Genomic DNA, 17742 nt, shown 5'->3' with positions numbered 1-17742 from the left:
GTAACTGTTGGCTGCCCAACAACCTTCGGCTAGCTCTCGTACAAGTACGGTCCACTAAACCCCCTGAGTAAAGCTATTCCCACTTGACCCACAGTGTCGAACGTTCTAGCAGCGCACACCTGTAAGGATAAATTGGCTCTCGAGCTACCTGAGTCTCATATCTCTTCTTTCCTTCCCCAAGTTCAGTATACTCATAGAGTCATCATCAGCTAGTTGCAAAATACTACCTGAGGCCATTACATATAGGATGTTCATCTAGATGCGTGAAGGTTAAGTAGGCGCATAGGCCACCCACCAGTGACCCACCGAAGAGAGTATAAGTTCAGAGTGCGCTTTTCGTCATATCTAGCCTTACTGTCACGGAATTCCCCGTTCCTTGTTCTCATGGTTATGTCATATGCTTGCGGTTATGCATACGTCATGGGGTTTGATCATACGTCTATGGTCATGCTTACGCATAGGCCTCTGCTCCAGTACTTAAGGTCTGGTTGCACGCCCATTCCTCTCATCTAGCTCTTGCTCTTGTTGTAACAATATCGATCTTGTATGTGCGAGCTGACCAGACCTTGGGTGGTGCCCGTCACACTTACAGCATAGTTTTTATTTATGATTGATAATAGATAGTCTAATAAGTTTAGATCAAAGCAAAGTAAGAATTATGATATTATTAAGAGTATTACTAATGGCATTGACGGCTCAGGTAATGGGGGTTGTTGCGGCTAGATGCTTATGAAATTGGTAGTGGTGTACGTAAGCTCTCGTAAAAGTGGCGGGGGGGAGGAACTGGGGTCGCACCTCACAGCAGCCCCGACGCAGCGGCTTCCCACAGCTTCGGGACATGTGTGAACTTACAAGTAGGTACTCCTTTGAGTTCTAAACCACGCCAGTCGTCATCCCCAAAACAACTCCCAATTGGTTCAGTCGCCGTCTGAAACAATATGACCCTCACAGCTACCAAATTCACCCCCGAGGTGATGCTCTCGGCCCCCCGGCGATCAGCCGGAATCCCCAATCCCTCGGGAAAGCTGGCTCTGTACACGGTCAGCAGCTGCTTTGTAGCCTTAAGAGGCTTCTTTCTGTTGACTTTAGATACTTGGGCTGATAAAGACAGGTGTCGACATACTCCTTCGGTGACCACAAAAAGACTACCCAAATAAAAATCCTCAACATCGAGTCGGGAGACTCGGTCCTGCTGGTCGACGAGCCGGGCTGGAGTGAGCCTGTCTGGCTCAGCAACGAAGAGGTTCTCTATTTGAAGAGCCGCGACAATGGCTGCACCTCACTGGTCATTCGTCATGTCAACTCCTCCACTGCGGAGTTGTATGTCTAGTGTCTTGTTCTCCTCCGCATTCTGTCCTCGCAAAGACTAAGTAAAATGCAGATCGTATGAAGCTGGCTTTATCAATGCGCCCATTTCCAACGTCAAAGTCAAGAAGCTCTCAGACGGCGGCATCGCCTTTGCTTGCTCAGCCTTGACTACCCCTGGCGGCCAGCTGTTCAACCCTGAGACGGAGAAAAAGCCACACTCTACGGCCAAGGTGTACACCACCCTGTTTGTCCGCCATTGGGACGCCTGGAACTCGGAGAACTGCAGCTCCATTTTTTATGGTGTGTTTGACCACAGCGATGGCAAGTATTCACTCCGCGATAACGCTCTCACCAACGCCCTGGCCGGAACAAAATTGTCCTCGCCCGTCCCTCCCTTTGGAGGCACCGGTGACTTTGATATCAGCGAATCCGGGTTGGTATTCGTGGCTAAGGACCCCGGGCTCGACCCTGCCCTCTACACCAAGACGGATCTCTACTTCATCCCGCTCAAGACCTTCGCCGAATCCAAGCCTCCTTCTCCGCAGATCGTCAAGACAGCTGGTCTGGAGGGCTACTCCAACAGTCCTGTCTTTTCCCACTGCGGCAAGAAGGTAGCCTTCACCCGCATGCGTAGTAAGCAGTACGAATCCGACAAACCACGCCTCATCCTGGCACCGGACATCTACAATCCCGACAAGACCCAAGAGTTCTACGCGACTTCTGACAATGTCGGCGGCTGGGACATTCGCCCAGAGGCCATCCTCTGGAGCCACGACGACACCAAGCTTTACGTCACGGCCGAATCCTACGCTCGCACCCTCATCTTCCAGCTCCCCTCTACTCCCTCCAAAGCCACCTCCCTCCCCACGCCCATCAATACCCCCGACGGCAGCGTCTCCTCTTTCCACCTCTTAGGCTCAGCAGAAAACGACCACCTCTTTGTTACCTCCACCTCCCTCATCGACAACTCGTGCTACTCCATCACCCACCCGCTCTCCAACACGTGCAAAGTCATCTCGTCCGCCTCCAAGCAAGGCAAATCCTTCGGCCTGTCCCGTGCCAGCCTCGACTCCATCACCTTCCGCGGCGCCGGGGGCGATTACGACGTGCACGCCCTCGTCGTCCGCCCTTCCTCCTTCAACAAAGCAGATCCTCGAAAGAAGAAGTACCCGCTCTGCATGCTCATCCACGGCGGGCCGCAGGGCGCCTGGCAGGACAGCTGGTCGACCCGCTGGAACCCGGCCGTCTTCGCCGAGCAGGGATACGTCGTCGTCTGCCCCAACCCGACGGGCAGTACGGGCTATGGCATGGCGCTCGAGGACGGCATCACCGGCGACTGGGGCGGCCGGCCGTATAACGATCTCGTGCGGTGCTATGAGTGGGTGGTGGACAACATGCCTGAGGTGGATGGGGCCAGGGCGGTGGCGTTGGGGGCAAGTTATGGGGGGTATATGATCAGTACGTTTTCTCTCTCTCATTTTCAATCATCATGATCGTTTGGTTCTGGAACCCTCGGGTGTAAGAGGCGAGGGACAAGACAAGCCCGGGTGGATTGCTAATGCTTGACTGGTCTGACTTCTGGGCAGATTGGATTCAAGGCCACCCGCTCGGGCGCAAGTTCAAGGCGCTCGTGTGCCACGATGGCGTCTTCAGCACGCTCAACCAGTGGTGCACCGAGGAGCTGTTCTTCCCGATCCACGACTTTGAGGGGACGCTCTACGACAACAGGGCGGCGTACGAGAAGTGGGATCCCGCGCGGTTCGTGGCCGAGTGGGCCACGCCCCAGCTCATCATCCACAGCGAGCTCGACTACCGCCTCCCCATCACCGAGGGACTGGCGGCGTTCAATGTCCTGCAGGCCAGGAAGGTGCCGAGTAAATTGCTCGTGTTCCCGGACGAAAACCACGTGAGAAACCCACTTCCTCTTCTACCTTCGTCGAGTTGTCAATGAATAACCTGTTCGAGAAAGCTGGTTCACTAACGCATTTGCCAGTGGGTGTTGAAGCCAGAGAACTCCCTGGTCTGGCATCGCGAGGTTCTGGCCTGGATTAACAAATACTCCGGTATCGACGACAAGCAGCGGCTAGCGGAGCGGCTGGCGTGATTTGAGCAGGCTAATTAAAGGTATTATTACGGAAGTATTCAAGGAGACGGGAATGCTGGCTGGGGTGACGAGAAAGGCATTCGAACATTATGTGTCCAGTTGGTTGATAGTGTTCTTAATACTGGCCCATGTCACCTGGAAGCACACGAGTGAGGCATAAGGAGGTGGTGGATTTCGAGAAAATAGAGAGGCTGGCATGCGCACCTGCTTTCGAGACACTCAAATCAAGTGCTCACAGGATGAACTTTGGGGGGGGGCCGGGGATCAATTCACATGAAGCCAACTGTCCGGTACAACAAGCAACAACACAAGCGATGAATCACTAACGATATCTAGTTGGATGCCCGTCTTGATTCAACCGCTATCTGTTTACGACCCTGCAGCTGCATGTATCCTACAGCCGGCAACGCCAAACTTGCCCACCCCAACAAGGCCTGGCCAACATTGCCATCTTCCAAACCAATGCTAGACGCAAAACACTACTACAATAAGCAGCCATCCCCTCGCTCGCCCCGATAAACCACAAAGCAGATTTTACCCCAAACCCAGACTGAGCCCTCCAACAATGGTATCTCCCAGTCTTCCGGACGCCAAACGCCACTCGGTCGTTTCGACGACCAAAATAGGGAAGGAACAAAAAGCACTGTCCATTCCAAACACCAGGCATGCCGTCAACCGGAATTCCATAAGAGATATGCTGTACAACGAAATGAAGCCAATATTATAACGGCATCGCGCCGTTTTCACGCATCCGACACAGACGACTCCTATGCCTCCACAGCGACCGTGGCAGACGACTGAACAGCAGATTCAGGCTTATTGCCTTGTTGCTGCTGCTGCTGCTGCTCGCGCGCGAGTTCACCACCAGCCTCACGCTCGGCCCAGTCACCCCACAGCCCACGCTTGCCGCGGACACGGATAGGGCCGCCGAGCGAACCCTCGGGCTGGTCGACCTTGATGGCATCCTTAGTGGCGAGGACAAGGCACTCGAAGAACATTTTGGTGGCGTCAACTTTGGATGTCTTCTTTTCGGGCAGCAGCTCCTGGAAAACAACGGCCGACTTCTTGCGCTTCTCGGCGTTGGTGGCGGCGTCGGCGCCAAATAGGTCACGGAGGATGTGGACGGCGTGCTTAGTGCCAATGGACACCGGACCGCTGTCGGCGGGATGCACGATGGGCATGGTTGTGTCGTCAAAAGCCGGCATGGGGCTAGAGCGTGCGCCGTCCCTGGAGCCGGGTCGCTCATCCTCGTCTTCGGCGTGGAACACGGCGGTGTCATCGGCTGGAATTTCAAGCACTGTACCGTCCGCGGCAATGCTCTGGTCGCCTGCAATAGTTCCGTCAAGGCCTAGCACCGTCTCGTCCTCGGGGAGCTCCAGGCGAGGCGACTTTGACGCGCCCTGTTCTTCCTCGCTGTCCATGTCGGCAACGCCGCTGTCTCTCTTCCTCTTCAGCTCATTTGGTCGGATGGAACCGAGGGACAAAAGACCCCTCAGCTCGGGAGCCCATCCATCACTGCGGCTCTCAAACAGAATGTTATTGACGAAACCACCGTTCTTGTGCAGGTCCATCAGACCAACGATATACGGATCGTGCGTAAGGAACGACTGAGGCTTGAGAATGTTGTCGCGTTTTGACTGCTGCTCCTTGATCTGGGCGTTGGACAGCATTGTCTGGTCGTCGGGCTGGAGCAGCTTCTTCTTCTTTTGCCGTTGCGGCGCCTGGATGGTCGTCGCGCTCGGGTCATCGCCTGGCTCGTACATGTCGGTGTGCATGTGACGGCTATACTCCATCTCGACTTCCTTGGCAAACTCGTCATCAATGTCGGACAGCGGAGATTCGGAGATGCGGGCACGGCTCATGTCCGGGCGAACGGCTCCGGGCATGGCCGACTCGTCCTCAAGATTGAACTGGAGGCCATCGTCGCCCATTTGATTATCACCCTCCTCGTCCGCAATGTGAACCCTATCGCCAAAGTCGAGATCGAGGCCGAGCGATGGCTCGCGCACCTTACTCGGGCCGCCCATATCCGGCTCACTGAGCATGTCCTCCTCAATTGGCCTGGCAGCAGGCGCATCTCTGCCCATTTCAATGCTCTTGTCCATCAGCTTGGATGGACGGTCGTCAATATCCATACCAAAGTCGAGCTCCAAATCGAGGTCGTCCATGTTTGCGAGGGCAAGCTCGTCGTCATCCCCAGTAGTGTCTTGAAGAAATTGACTGTTATTGAAATCTTCCTGAAGGTTGATGTCACGGTTGCTGGGGCGAACGGCAGCCTTGCGGGCGCTAATCGGTGTCGCAGTCACTTCTTCAAGTTGCGAAGTCAGGAATTCAGCGCTCGGCGGTGGCAGCAAGTCGAGGTTGTCATAGGGCGTAATCGTGTCGGGAAGCATGAGCGACTCTTTTGTCGTCGCATGAAGGTTGGTAGGAATATCATGGTTGCCGGTGGATCGGAAAGCCTGAAGGCGTCAGTGGGCTATCTTCTGGGATTCGGGTATGGGTAAAGCGTACCATCTTGATTTTGATTAGGGCCTCGTTGCAGTCATCGAGGAGATAACGCGCCTTGCGGCTATAGATGCGGACGACGCCGAGCAGCAGCTGGCCGCTTAGCCGGAGAGCCAGGGGAGCGTCATTGGGGGCAATGATGGCGTCCACACTGTCTTGCAGGTTGTGCTGCAGGATCTGGACCTTGGATATCTTGCGCTCTTGGTTGGCAGAGAGCCAGGCCTTGGCCAAGGGGCCGGTGGCACTGAGCAGTGTCCCCGACCAAAACATGGCGACGAGGGTGACAGTAATAGTGACGGCAGTAGGAGTGGTATGTGCCAATCAATGATAAATCGGTGCTAATACAGCAAGTATCGAGAAGCTAAGTCGAGGGAGGGTTCCGCATACGGCAAATCTGGCGACGGGAAAGGCGGGGCTGCAATGGTGGGTAGATGGCGGAGGTAAACAAGAGGAAGCGCGTTGCGTTGTTTGGGCAAAGGCGCGCTCGAGCTCGGCCACGTCGTCGTGTCAAGACACGCGCAATCGAGAAAAACCGTCGATGTGGTCAAGAAAACTCGTTCCAGACAGTGCAATGGGCATCAAGCCAATGCGACAACAAGTAAAAGCGATGGTCTAGATAAAGTAAAATCGCAGGTGAAGGAAGGAGGGGGATGCGGTCGAGTTCGGATGGGCGATCGGTTGCAAGAATGTGCAGCAAGCTTTCAAGAAATTGAGATTCCCTGCGAAATTTGAGAGGCTGGGGGCCGCCCCACCAGCCCCCCGGACCGCGCACATGGGTCGGATGATCACGTGGCTGGTGTCATCCTGATAAGGTAGCGGAGTGGCATAAAAACCAAACTTAACACCGTAACTAGCATCGTGTAATTGCACACTCACTCATCCCAAGTCGTCAACAACAGGACGGAAGCCGTCAAACAAAGGAGTCCTCTCTGTTTCTCCACATCCCAGATGAAGAAATTATTTGCTCCTGTGTTGCCGTATCTGTTAGATGGAACTTGGCCGAGTCGCACAGTTACGCTGCTCCGTTACCCTTTCGCTGTCCGGAGATAGGGACGCGCGATAGGACATGATCATGAGCTATATGTATTGTACTCTCTCAGGCTATACACGATATATTTCTATATCCTCAGGTGCCTGTCAAAAACCCAGTCCTACGTCAGTTCTCTGTTCGCCAACTCCAGTGTCAATGTTGAGGATGTCTGCCGACCCCAAGATGCCAAGCCATCGCAATGGCACAACCCATGTGCCTGGGACAACTTACCTTGGCCAACTGCAGGTACCCTTGTTCGCCTGCACAAAAAGCTCGAGCGTCCAGACAAGGGATTGCCCAGATTTGGAATCAAACACGTTCCACGAACTCTAGTCTCGGCTCGGCCCATTGCCCAGCGCTCCCCCATACAGGACCACATTGAAACGGCAAAGCGTTCTGTTGTCGGCAATGGTGTTGCTTCCACTCTACTGTGTTAATTAGACTCGAATGATCACTTTTCCTTTCCGTCGGTCGCGTCTCTGAACCGCCAATTCCTCCTCGAGGCATTGGTTGATGACGTTCAGTTGGTCCATCGACTCCCTTCGGGGTCCTTTCCGCTCACGTCCCGCGGTTCCTCTTAGCCTCTGGCCAGCGCCAGAATGGATCGGTTCGTGCGAAAAGATGGTGGCGATGAGCTGCCGCTGTACCAGAACGCGCAAGAGCCAGGGTCAGCAGCAGCCGCTGCGAAACTGGAGCGCCCCTGGTCCGCTTCACCAAGACTGAGCCCGAGGACAACATCTGCGCAGTCAAGAGTAGGACCCCTGGAATCTGCCGAGGATTGAGCGCTGAAGCTAATGGGACCTGCTGCAGAGCGTTGCTGATGAATACGCATCGCTCACTCCAGTCGAAGTCGCCGCCCGACTCAAGACATCGCTCACGCACGGCCTCACACCTGCCGAAGCCCTCTCTAGGCTGCGCGTCTACGGGCCGAACGAGATCCCGCATGACGAGCCTGAGCCAATATGGTTGCGTTTCCTCAAGCAATTTCAGGAACCCCTTATACTTTTGCTCCTGGTCTCTGCGGGCGCGTCCATCGTGGTGGGGAACATGGACGACGCCGTCAGCATCACAGTAGCTGTGACCATCGTGGTGAGCGTGGGCTTCGTGCAGGAATACCGCTCCGAGAAGTCGATCGAGGCCCTCAACCACCTGGTACCCAATCACGCGCATCTCGTACGAAAACAGGCTTCCAAGGCCTCGCCAGGCACCCGCTCGCCCAACTGGTCAGGGGTTGGCGACAGGACCCCCGAAGTGCCCGAAAGCTCTGGCTCGATTACTCCTGAAGAAGAGGTGCTGGAGGCAACATCATCTAAGGTTATGGCTGCGCAGCTCGTACCTGGGGACTTGGTCATTTTCACCACCGGCGACCGTATCCCCGCCGATATTCGGGTAACAAAGGCCGCGGACCTGACCATCGATGTGTCGAATCTCACGGGCGAGAACGAACCCGTAAGGGTCACTGCAAATACACGACCTCGACGTGCCTTAGGAGTTCCCAGTTACGGAAACTCCAGCTTGCAATTAACCCAGCCTTCCTTTGGCGGAGCCCCTGATGGGCACTCGATGGGCGCGGCCAAGAGGGACCATGACGGGCCGTACAACATTGCCTACATGGGGACGCTGGTAAAATCAGGGCATGGCCAAGGCATTGTTTTCGCGACGGGCGGAGACACCCACTTCGGTACGATTGCAACCAGTGTCTCGGGAACCGAGAGCCCTCGTTCGCCGCTGCAGATTTCCATGGACGACCTAGGGTCACAGCTGAGCAAGGCATCTTTTGTCATTATCGGCATGATCTCGCTCATCGGGTGGTTGCAAGGGAAGAAGCTGCTCGAAATCTTCACCATATCTATTTCGCTGGCTGTAGCGGCAATCCCCGAAGGCCTGCCCATCATCGTCACCGTCACGCTCGCCCTGGGCGTTCACCGAATGGCTAAGCACAATGCTATCGTCCGGAAAATGCCAAAGGTCGAGACACTGGGGTCCGTCAACGTGGTTTGTACGGACAAGACGGGTAGGTCTGAACGGGGTTGCAGTAGAGCTGAGCTAACATCACCAGGGACGCTGACCATGAACCACATGACAACCGCCAAGATGTGGTTCTTTGGCAACCCTAGCCCATTCGACGTCGAATCAGATGATGAAGCGGCCGAGACCAAGCTTGATCCTGCAGCGCTCAGAATCTTGCGCATCGGTAATATTGCCAACAACGCTCGCCTTGCTCGGAACTACACCGAAAATGGCGCGGCTGCGCGAGCCGTACTCTCCTCGACCCAGGACAGGGGCCACACGGCGACATACACGCGATGGGTGGGACAGCCCACCGACGTGGCGATGCTCGATCTGCTAGACCGATTCAAGGAACATGACGTGCGAGACTCCATCGGGCCTCGAGTGTCTGAGACGCCCTTCAGCTCCGAACGAAAGTGGATGGGTGTCACAATTGGCAGCGAAGGTGGCAGGAACGACAAGGAGTTTGCATACATGAAAGGCGCCATTGACAAGGTGCTTGAAGCTTGTGAGACCTATGTCACAAATGAAGGCAGGGAGATCGTGTTGGACTCAGCGCGGCGCCAGGAGGCTCTAGAAGCAGCCGAACAGATGGCCTCCCAAGGCCTCCGAGTCCTGGCCTTTGCCAGCGGGCCTGTGGCGCGATCCAGGAGCAGCAGGGTAGGTGCCAGGAGTAACACCCCTGGCGCCGATAGATCAGAGAGCCCGGTCCACCATGGTAGTGAGGAACAGTACAAAGGTCTCACCTTTGCAGGCCTCGTCGGCATGAGCGATCCGCCTCGGCCCGGCGTCGGGCGGTCGATTCGAAAGCTGATGCGGGGCCGGGTCAAGGTGATCATGATCACGGGTGACGCCGAGACCACAGCTCTCGCCATTGGCAAGCAGCTGGGGATGGCGATTGCTGCTCCGGCAATTCACACATCAAACCAGATCACCGTCAAGCCGGTCCTGCGAGGTGACGAGCTCGATGCCATGTCCGAAGAGGACCTTGCAAGGGCCATGGATCACACCACCATCTTCGCACGAACAAACCCCGACCACAAACTAAAGATCATCCGAGCCCTCCAATCCCGCGGCGATATTGTCGCCATGACGGGAGACGGAGTCAACGATGCGCCGGCACTCAAAAAGGCCGACATTGGAATCGCCATGGGCATGCACGGCACTGACGTCGCCAAGGAAGCAGCCGACATGATTCTGACAGACGACGACTTCTCGACCATCCTCCACGCCATCGAAGAGGGCAAAGCCATCTTCAACAACATCCAAAATTTCCTCACCTTCCAGCTCTCCACGAGCGCCGCCGGCCTCTCGCTCGTCTTGATCTGCACCGCACTCGGCTTCAAGTCCCCACTCAATGCGATGCAGATTCTCTGGATCAGTAAGCACTTTCTCCCCTCTTTCCATCCTCTCCCCCCTTTCCCACGTTAAAAGCCCTCTAACCGAACCACACAAACAGACATCATCATGGACGGCCCCCCCGCCCAGTCTCTTGGCGTAGAAGCAGTCGACAAAGACGTCATGAACCGACCCCCGCGCCGTCGGGGCGACGCCGTCCTGACACGCCCTTTGCTCATGCGCGTCCTGACGCAGGCCGCCATCATCATGGCGGGGACCATGCTCGTCTACACGCACGAGATGCTCGAGGACGGCCAGGTCACGCGCCGCGACACGACCATGACGTTTACCTGCTTTGTGCTGTTCGACATGTTCAATGCCTTGACCTGCCGGTCCGAGAGCAAGAGCGTGCTGAGAGGCGAGGTGGGGTTGTTCAGCAATGTGCTGTTCAACTGGGCCGTCGCGGGGAGCTTGATGGGGCAGTTGGCTGTCGTGTATTTCCCCTGGCTGCAGGAGGTTTTCCAGACGGAGGCGCTCGGGTTCAGGGATTTGTTGGGCTTGATGGTGATGTGCAGTAGCGTGTTTTGGGCGGATGAGGCGAGGAAGTGGTGGCGGTATGGAAGAGGGAGGAGAGGGCTTGGGGGGTATAGTCAGGCGGTTTGAAGGGATTACACGGGAGTTGTTTATGATGTGGATGAGCCTTGGTCATGCTGTACTTAGTATGGGAATAGATTTGGTTTGAGAACTCGCGTGCGGAACGGGTGTGGAAACAGTCCTGGGTGCTTTCTGTATACTGGAGGGTGGTTGCTGGTGCGCGAGCTGGCGCTTAGAGGTCGACTGTTCGTGTTGTATGTATACAAGCAATACATAGTACACCCTTACGGAGTAAGCGTTGTCTATATACACCGTCTTTCTCCCTTGCTGATTTAATGAATCCAACCTCAGCCAGCCGCCGAATCCCGGATATCGCACCCAGACTCTTGCCCGGTTCGATCGCCCAGGCCCGATCACCCCGGACCCCACCCCATCCGGACATGTTGAGGCCTTCAGAGTAGCCTCTACTTACCAACGGGCTGGATCATTACCCAAGCTCGAGCCAACATAGGCACAGTACAGCAGCTTGCAGGCGTGGCGCGTACATACCCAGTGACAGCGATTTAAGACACCAAATATACCCGATTAAGCACTGGGCGGTTCAGCTAAGGTCGAAGAAAAAGCCCGCCAAGAGCCATGTAACCAACAACACAACCAAGCCACACCCAGCAACATCGTAAAGTAGACTTACAGGCCTTTGACTGCATTGCAGGCAGGCAAAACCCAGGAACCCGCGCCGGGAACGCGCCTCCACACTCCCCCCCTCTCTCGTCCCGTCCCGCCCCCTTGCCTTGCGGTGGCCGAACAAGGCTGGGCTGTGCACTCCCTATCCTGGTAACTCATCACATTATCCCCTTGAGATGAGAGGCCCACGACGTTTGTAGGTGTTGCAGTTTGTGCGCCACGCTGCGAGCGGCCGCGTCTCCAGTCGATAAACACCGCAGGAACGCCTGGCGACCTGGCGAATCAACGTACTGAGGCCTACCGCGAGGACTTGCTTCACCTGAACATCGCGGGTAGGCTCCTTAGCGTTGGGCGCGCGTCATCATGGGTTTCATCTGTCTTGTGGGTGCGCCTACGCGTATGCGCAGCCTTGCGATGGGGGATGGAAGATAGGTCAGTGGAGGCTGGACGAGTATAAGAACGAGGGGAAAGTCAGCCGTTTCCATGGGACAGACTAAGCATCTGTTCCCTGGCAACTTACCTTGCCACACTGACCTCGGCCTACTTCGAGCCCAATACTTTGCATTCGATTGAACCTACTTTTGAGCTTGTTAAATCTGGTTCTCTGCCCCGCGAGCCACCTTGACCATGGTGCAGGACACTAGGACCCCCAAGGAGAACCACCTCGTCAGCGCTTCTTTGCTACGCAAAATCGATAAACTCCGCGAGCGAAACATCAGCAAGCATGTTCCTCTGCCGCAGGTGGGTACTGTCGTTACCGGACCTTGGCTCTTACCGGAAGCTAACCATACAATCAGCTTGTGGTCGTGGGCGACCAGAGTTCGGGCAAGTCGTCCTTACTAGAAAGTCTGACAGGGATCCCGTTCCCTCGCGACGTTGAGCTCTGCACACGCTACGCAACGCAAATCACGCAGCGGCGGGACGACGTCTCCCGCGTCCAGGTCAGCATTACCCCGGGGCCGAATGCCTCCGATCCTCACAAGATGCATGTGAGGGAATACCGCACCGACGCGCTGTCCCTTGAGGAATTTCGGGACAGGTTCCCGAGTATCTTGCGTGAGGTGAGTAGCCTGAAAAGCCCGTGGACGGCGGAGGCTGACAGCCGGAAGGTCAACGCTAGGATGGGCATCCGGATGAACAGTACTCATGACTCCGGCTACACGTCGACCGAGCCCCCTTCTGACGGCGGCTACACTTCGGATGATGACAGAGTTTCAGGAGTATCGCCCCAGAGAGATTCGGCGCCGCAAGGAGATCGGGTGTTCAGCGAGGACGTGCTCAAGATCGAAATCTGCGGCCCATCGGCCGACTACCTGACGGTAATCGACGTTCCGGGCATCTTCCGCACTGCAGAACCGGGGAAGACTACCATGGAAGATGCGGCCCTGGTCGAGAGAATGGTGCGCTGGTACATCCAAGACCCCCGCACCGTGATCCTGGCCGTGCTCCCCAGCAACATTGACATCTCCAACGGAGGAATCCTGACCATGGCGGAGGAGTACGACAGAAACGGGGAGCGCACTCTGGGCATCTTGACGAAGCCCGACCTTGTGTTGGAGCCGAGTGCAAAGGCCTCGGTGTGCAACATTATCCGCGGGAAGAAGAAGCAGCTCACGCTGGGGTACTACCTTGTCAGGAGCCGGGGTGCCGACGACGGCGATGCAGAGTTCGAGCGCAGAGAAGATCTGTTCAAACAGCACCCTTGGAACGAGCTCCCGCCCGAGAGGGTCGGAGTCAGGGCACTGAAGGCACGCCTCGCGGAGCTCCTGGGGCACATCGCTCGCCGAGAGTTCCCGACACTGTCCAAGGACATCGGCAAGATGCTGCAAGCCGCAGAGCGGGAACGAAACTCACTTGGCCCGTCCCGTAAAGATGAGCACGAGCAACGCCGATTCTTAAGCGGCATCGCCGGTCAGTTTCAGGACCGTGTGCGACAGGCGCTGGAGGCGCAGTATGCCGGCGACAGCGCCTTTGAGAGCAAACGGGAGCTCCGTCTTGTGACGCACGTGGTCAATCTCGCCGATACCTTCAGCCAGGCGTTTCAAGACCGAGGGGTTCTGCGCCGGTTCAAGACCGTTGGTGGGAGGGAAGAGGTCGCGAATCGTGCGTCGCTGGACGACACGACTGCGGCAGGTTCGGAGTTTGAGCAAGACGATGATCTAGACGACTTCCCCGAGCTGGAACACATTATCAGCCAGGATTGTGACGTCGACGTGCCCGAAGACGGCATCATGGACTGGATCAGGGAGCTGTATGCGCGGTCTCGTGGAATGGACCTTGGCACTTTCAGCAGTGCCATCTGGGCGAGCGCCTGGAGAGAGCAGTCAACCAAGTGGCCGAGCATGAGCAAAGCCTTCATGAGCAGGGTGGTTGTTGCCATTCACCGCTTCATCACGGCTGCGCTCAAAGACGTCTGTATCGATCCCGGTGTACGCGGCGAGCTGTGGGCGGCCATAGTCGAGGAACTGCTCCGGCGCTACGAGGCTGGCATGGCGGCGGCCGAGTTTCTGTCATCTGCTGAGCGGGATGCCAAGCCCTACACGCTCGACTACGCCTTCAACGAGAACCGACAGCGGTCTCGCGGTGAGCGGATTGCCGAGCGGCTGGAGGGCATCTCATTCGAGGACGAGCACGGCCGAGACCTGGTGACTATCGACCAGGTCCGGAGCATCACGGAGAGGAAGTCGAACATCGAGGACATTGTCGAGAAGCTTCACGATGACCTCAGCGCGTACTATGACATTGCTCGCAAACGGTTCGTCGACAACGTGCTCAACCAGGCGGTCAATTACCGCCTGCTTTTCGGACCGTCCACGCCGCTTGGAGTGTTGAGCCAGGAGTGGGTGATTGGGCTGAGGTCGGACCAGCTCGAGGCCATCGCAGGCGAATCGCCGAGTATCAGGGAGTATCGGGAAGCATTGACCAGGAAGATTGCCGACTTGACAGCGGCGAAGGAGATTTTGCGGCAGTAGGCAGGTTGGGGGAGAGTTCCAGTGTGTTCTTTCAATTGCTTCTTTTGGTTTGATTTGGCATTTGTGTGTTAAGGTAGTTCTTGCCTTGGCTACACCTCTGTGATGAAATGACGACCTTGCGGGCTGGGACCCGGGCCCAATTACACAGTACCTTACAATTCTGGCGCAAACAGAACTGATGATTGGCTGTGCTCTGCATTTTAGTCGCTTCGCCGAAATATTCAGGAACCAGAGTTACCTGTAAAGCCGTGCCTTTGACAACAACACTTCGCCAATCCTCCACCTTCGGCGCACCTAGCAGCAATGCGCCGCTGACGGCAATACCAATGTCAGCCCTTCCCAATGGCGCCGCCCGGACCACAGCAGCCAAGATGCCTGCCGTCAATAGCAGCAACATCCCATCCAATCCGCCCACCATGACCACGACCACTACGAAACAACCACCTTCCTCCAAGAGCCCCTCCGACCCCTCCACGGCTCTCTGCAACGCCACAACCCCCTCCGAGATCCGCACCACCCTCGCATCCCTCCACGCCCGCGAAGCCTCCCTCACAGCCCACCTCACCACCCTCCTCTCGACTCACGCGGACCTGACTCGCTCCCTCTCCCGCCTCGACAACCTGCGCGCGGGGCTCGGCGACCAGGTGATCGCGGCGCGCAGCATATACAACACGATGCTGGCGTCGGCCTCCCACACGGCATCCCGCCTCTCGGGCCGGGTGCGCGCCCTCGACCTCGAGAAGCAGCGCGTCGAGGACACCCTGCGGGTGGTCGAACAGGTCGCCGAGCTCAAGGCCTGCGTGGCGGGCGTCGTGGGGAGCATGGGCGCGCCGCAGGACTGGGAAGCCGCGGCCGGGTACATCAGCCGGGCGGCGAGGGTGCCCGAGGAGATTGTGCGGGGCGGGTTCGCGGCGGCCGTCGTGCCGACGGTTGAGGTGCCGGACCCGCCTTGGGTTACGCTTGAGGAGGCTAGGGAGAGTTTGTGTAGTCTGTTTTTGAGGGAGTTCAAAAAGGCTGCTACGGAGGGGGATGCGGCCAAGGTGACGAGGTTCTTTAAGCTTTTCCCGCTTATTGGGAGGGGCGATGTCGGGTTGGATGTCTATGGGCAGTATGTCTGTCAGGGCGTGGCGGGCGAGGCGAGAGCGTCTTTGAAGGAGGGGGCTGGGCTTGGTGGGCAGGGGAGAAAGGATGGGGTGTTCTTTGCGAACGCCCTCACCAGGTTGTTTGACCATATTGCGCGTATCATTGAGGCGCATGGTGGGCTTGTGGAGAGGCACTATGGAACGGGCAAGATGGTTAAGGTCATTGAGCGGCTGCAGATGGAGGCGGATGTCCAGGGCGGCATCATTCTGGACGCATGGAGCGACGACCGGACTGTGGACCGACGATTGACCGACGTCAAGAGTTACCCCTTTACCTTCTTGGTGCAGAGCTTCTTGCCACGCCAACGAGGCTTCGGAGGGACACCCCGGGTCAACTCACCCGCCGTTGGCGGCGGAACCAATGATCCTCGCAATAGCGAAGATGAAGGTGTCAACATGAGAGAGGTGGATGCACTGCTGGTTGAGAGTGCTGCCATGCTCGAGAAGTGGTCGGTCTACTGTCGCTTCCTCGCTGGAAAGTGCAAGGTAGGATGAACGCTCTCTATCGTATAGCATCCAATGCTGACAATGGCCTAGGACCCCGACACTCCTGATGACACACCGCTCACCATGCCGGACGTCCTCATCAAGTCCAACCTGATTAAGAAAGTGTCAGGAAAGCTTGTGAGCCCGTATAACGCGCTGACCATGTTCTTCTTCCGCCGGTCTGTAGAGAAGGCATTCCAGCTGGACGAGTCACCGACCGGGCTATCATTAAACATGAACAGGTCAATAGATACCAACCCCCCATTCATCATCTCGGCCGTTGACGTGGTCATGTACATCGTCAACACCGTCATCCGAAGATCAATATCTACCTCTCAAAGAGGCGTCATAGACTCCGTCATACCCACCATATCCGGTTTACTCGGCTCCGACTTCGTCGGCATGGTACAGCGCAAGATGCGTGATGAGTCGTACCCCAGCGCTACCGTCCAGGGCAACTTCCCGCCCGAAGACAAGATTATCTCCTTCATCGTCCTGATCAACAGCCTCGACATGGCCAACGAATACCTCGCCCGCATTGTCTCCAACATCCTCAGCCCCCCAGACCAGCAGCACCAATCCAACGGGACATCTCACCCCAAACCCCTCCAAAACGCCTTCCCCTTCCAGAACGACGCCGCCGATGTCGCAGCGCGCCTCAACAACCTCAACGCCTCCTTCTCGGCCAAGACGACCGAGCTGCTCTCCGAAGGCATCAAGGTGCTCTTCAGCCAGGTGGTCAAGGCGCGACTGCGGCCTGTGCTGAGCGACACGTTCCGCGACGCCGACTACGGGCTGACGGAGGACGAGCTGGCCGATCTGGCGGCGGCGAACGGCCAGACCGAAGACGACTTGCTGGATCAGGTGCCGCGCGCCTTCGAGCACGGCTGGGACGCGCTCATGCGGCCCATCGCCCGCCTCATGACCCCGCGCACCTACACCACCCTGCTAGACCTGACGGCCGACTACCTCACGCGCGTGCTCGAGAAGAGGGTGTGGAGCTATGCGGGGGGTAGGGCGAGTCCGTACGGGGCGATACGCATGGAGAGGGATTTTGGAGGCATCATTGGGACGATTAGCAAGGGTAACTATGCTGTCCGCGAGGTGTTTGCGCGGACCGCGCAGGTGCTGATGGTGGCGAATATGGAAGACGAGGAGTGGGAGGAGCTGGCTGGGGATGGACAGGAGGGGGCGATAGAGTGGGTGCTGAGCGAGGACGAGAGGAGGAGGGCGAGGAGTATCGTTAGGAGTTGAGAGGACGGTTAGAGACAGCGAATCGTTAGAAGCCCCTCGACTTGGGCGATCCCTGGAAGCAAATGGGGACATATTGCTTGCCTATCGTAGATCCATCGTTTTGATACAGTTGACTGTCTCCCAGCCTTGATGGCCTGAAGATATGTACGCCGCTGCCCGGGGAGTCTTGCACCGAGAGACAGGAAGAGCTCCAAAGAAGACCTTGGCACCATGAACGGTTCGTACATCCATCACCGGCAGGATTGCTTGGTGATCCCCGCGAGGAAATGGTACCCGTTTTGTAAGTGTCGCCCTTTCCCTCTCTTGATCCCTTTC

The 17742-nt window shown here is 57.0% G+C and overlaps 4 protein-coding genes across 4 annotated transcripts; 3 read left to right on the top strand and 1 right to left on the bottom strand.

The window, feature by feature from the left end:
- Positions 1-938: 938 nt before the first annotated feature.
- Positions 939-3793, top strand: N657DRAFT_609457 (uncharacterized protein; the record flags this gene model as incomplete). Its single annotated transcript, XM_062790297.1, has 5 exons — positions 939-1040; positions 1112-1320; positions 1382-2766; positions 2895-3214; positions 3302-3793. The coding sequence occupies 5 exons, from the start codon at positions 939-941 to the stop codon at positions 3410-3412; spliced, it is 2127 nt and encodes a 708-aa protein (XP_062653056.1). The 3' UTR covers positions 3413-3793.
- Positions 3794-4179: 386 nt separating this feature from the next.
- On the bottom strand, positions 4180-6187 carry N657DRAFT_563388 (uncharacterized protein; the record flags this gene model as incomplete). Its single annotated transcript, XM_062788209.1, has 2 exons — positions 4180-5871; positions 5924-6187. The coding sequence occupies 2 exons, from the start codon at positions 6185-6187 to the stop codon at positions 4180-4182; spliced, it is 1956 nt and encodes a 651-aa protein (XP_062653055.1).
- Positions 6188-7163: 976 nt separating this feature from the next.
- Positions 7164-11138, top strand: N657DRAFT_609453 (calcium-transporting P). Its single transcript, XM_062790296.1, has 4 exons — positions 7164-7699; positions 7758-8961; positions 9007-10338; positions 10417-11138. The coding sequence occupies exons 1-4, from the start codon at positions 7547-7549 to the stop codon at positions 10956-10958; spliced, it is 3231 nt and encodes a 1076-aa protein (XP_062653054.1). The 5' UTR covers positions 7164-7546; the 3' UTR covers positions 10959-11138.
- Positions 11139-12200: 1062 nt separating this feature from the next.
- Positions 12201-17510, top strand: N657DRAFT_668304 (COG4-domain-containing protein; the record flags this gene model as incomplete). The annotated part of the gene is made up of 5 exons (XM_062795443.1): positions 12201-12314; positions 12371-14541; positions 14778-15653; positions 15765-16173; positions 16225-17510. 5 exons carry the CDS (start codon positions 12201-12203, stop codon positions 17425-17427), a joined length of 4773 nt encoding a protein of 1590 aa, XP_062653053.1. The 3' UTR covers positions 17428-17510.
- Positions 17511-17742: the final 232 nt, after the last annotated feature.

The sequence above is a fragment of the Parathielavia appendiculata genome, assembly GCF_033297405.1.
Source record: "Parathielavia appendiculata strain CBS 731.68 unplaced genomic scaffold N657scaffold_1, whole genome shotgun sequence".
Taxonomy (NCBI): Eukaryota; Fungi; Ascomycota; class Sordariomycetes; order Sordariales; family Chaetomiaceae; genus Parathielavia; species Parathielavia appendiculata.
This window is presented reverse-complemented; position numbering and strand designations above follow the sequence as displayed.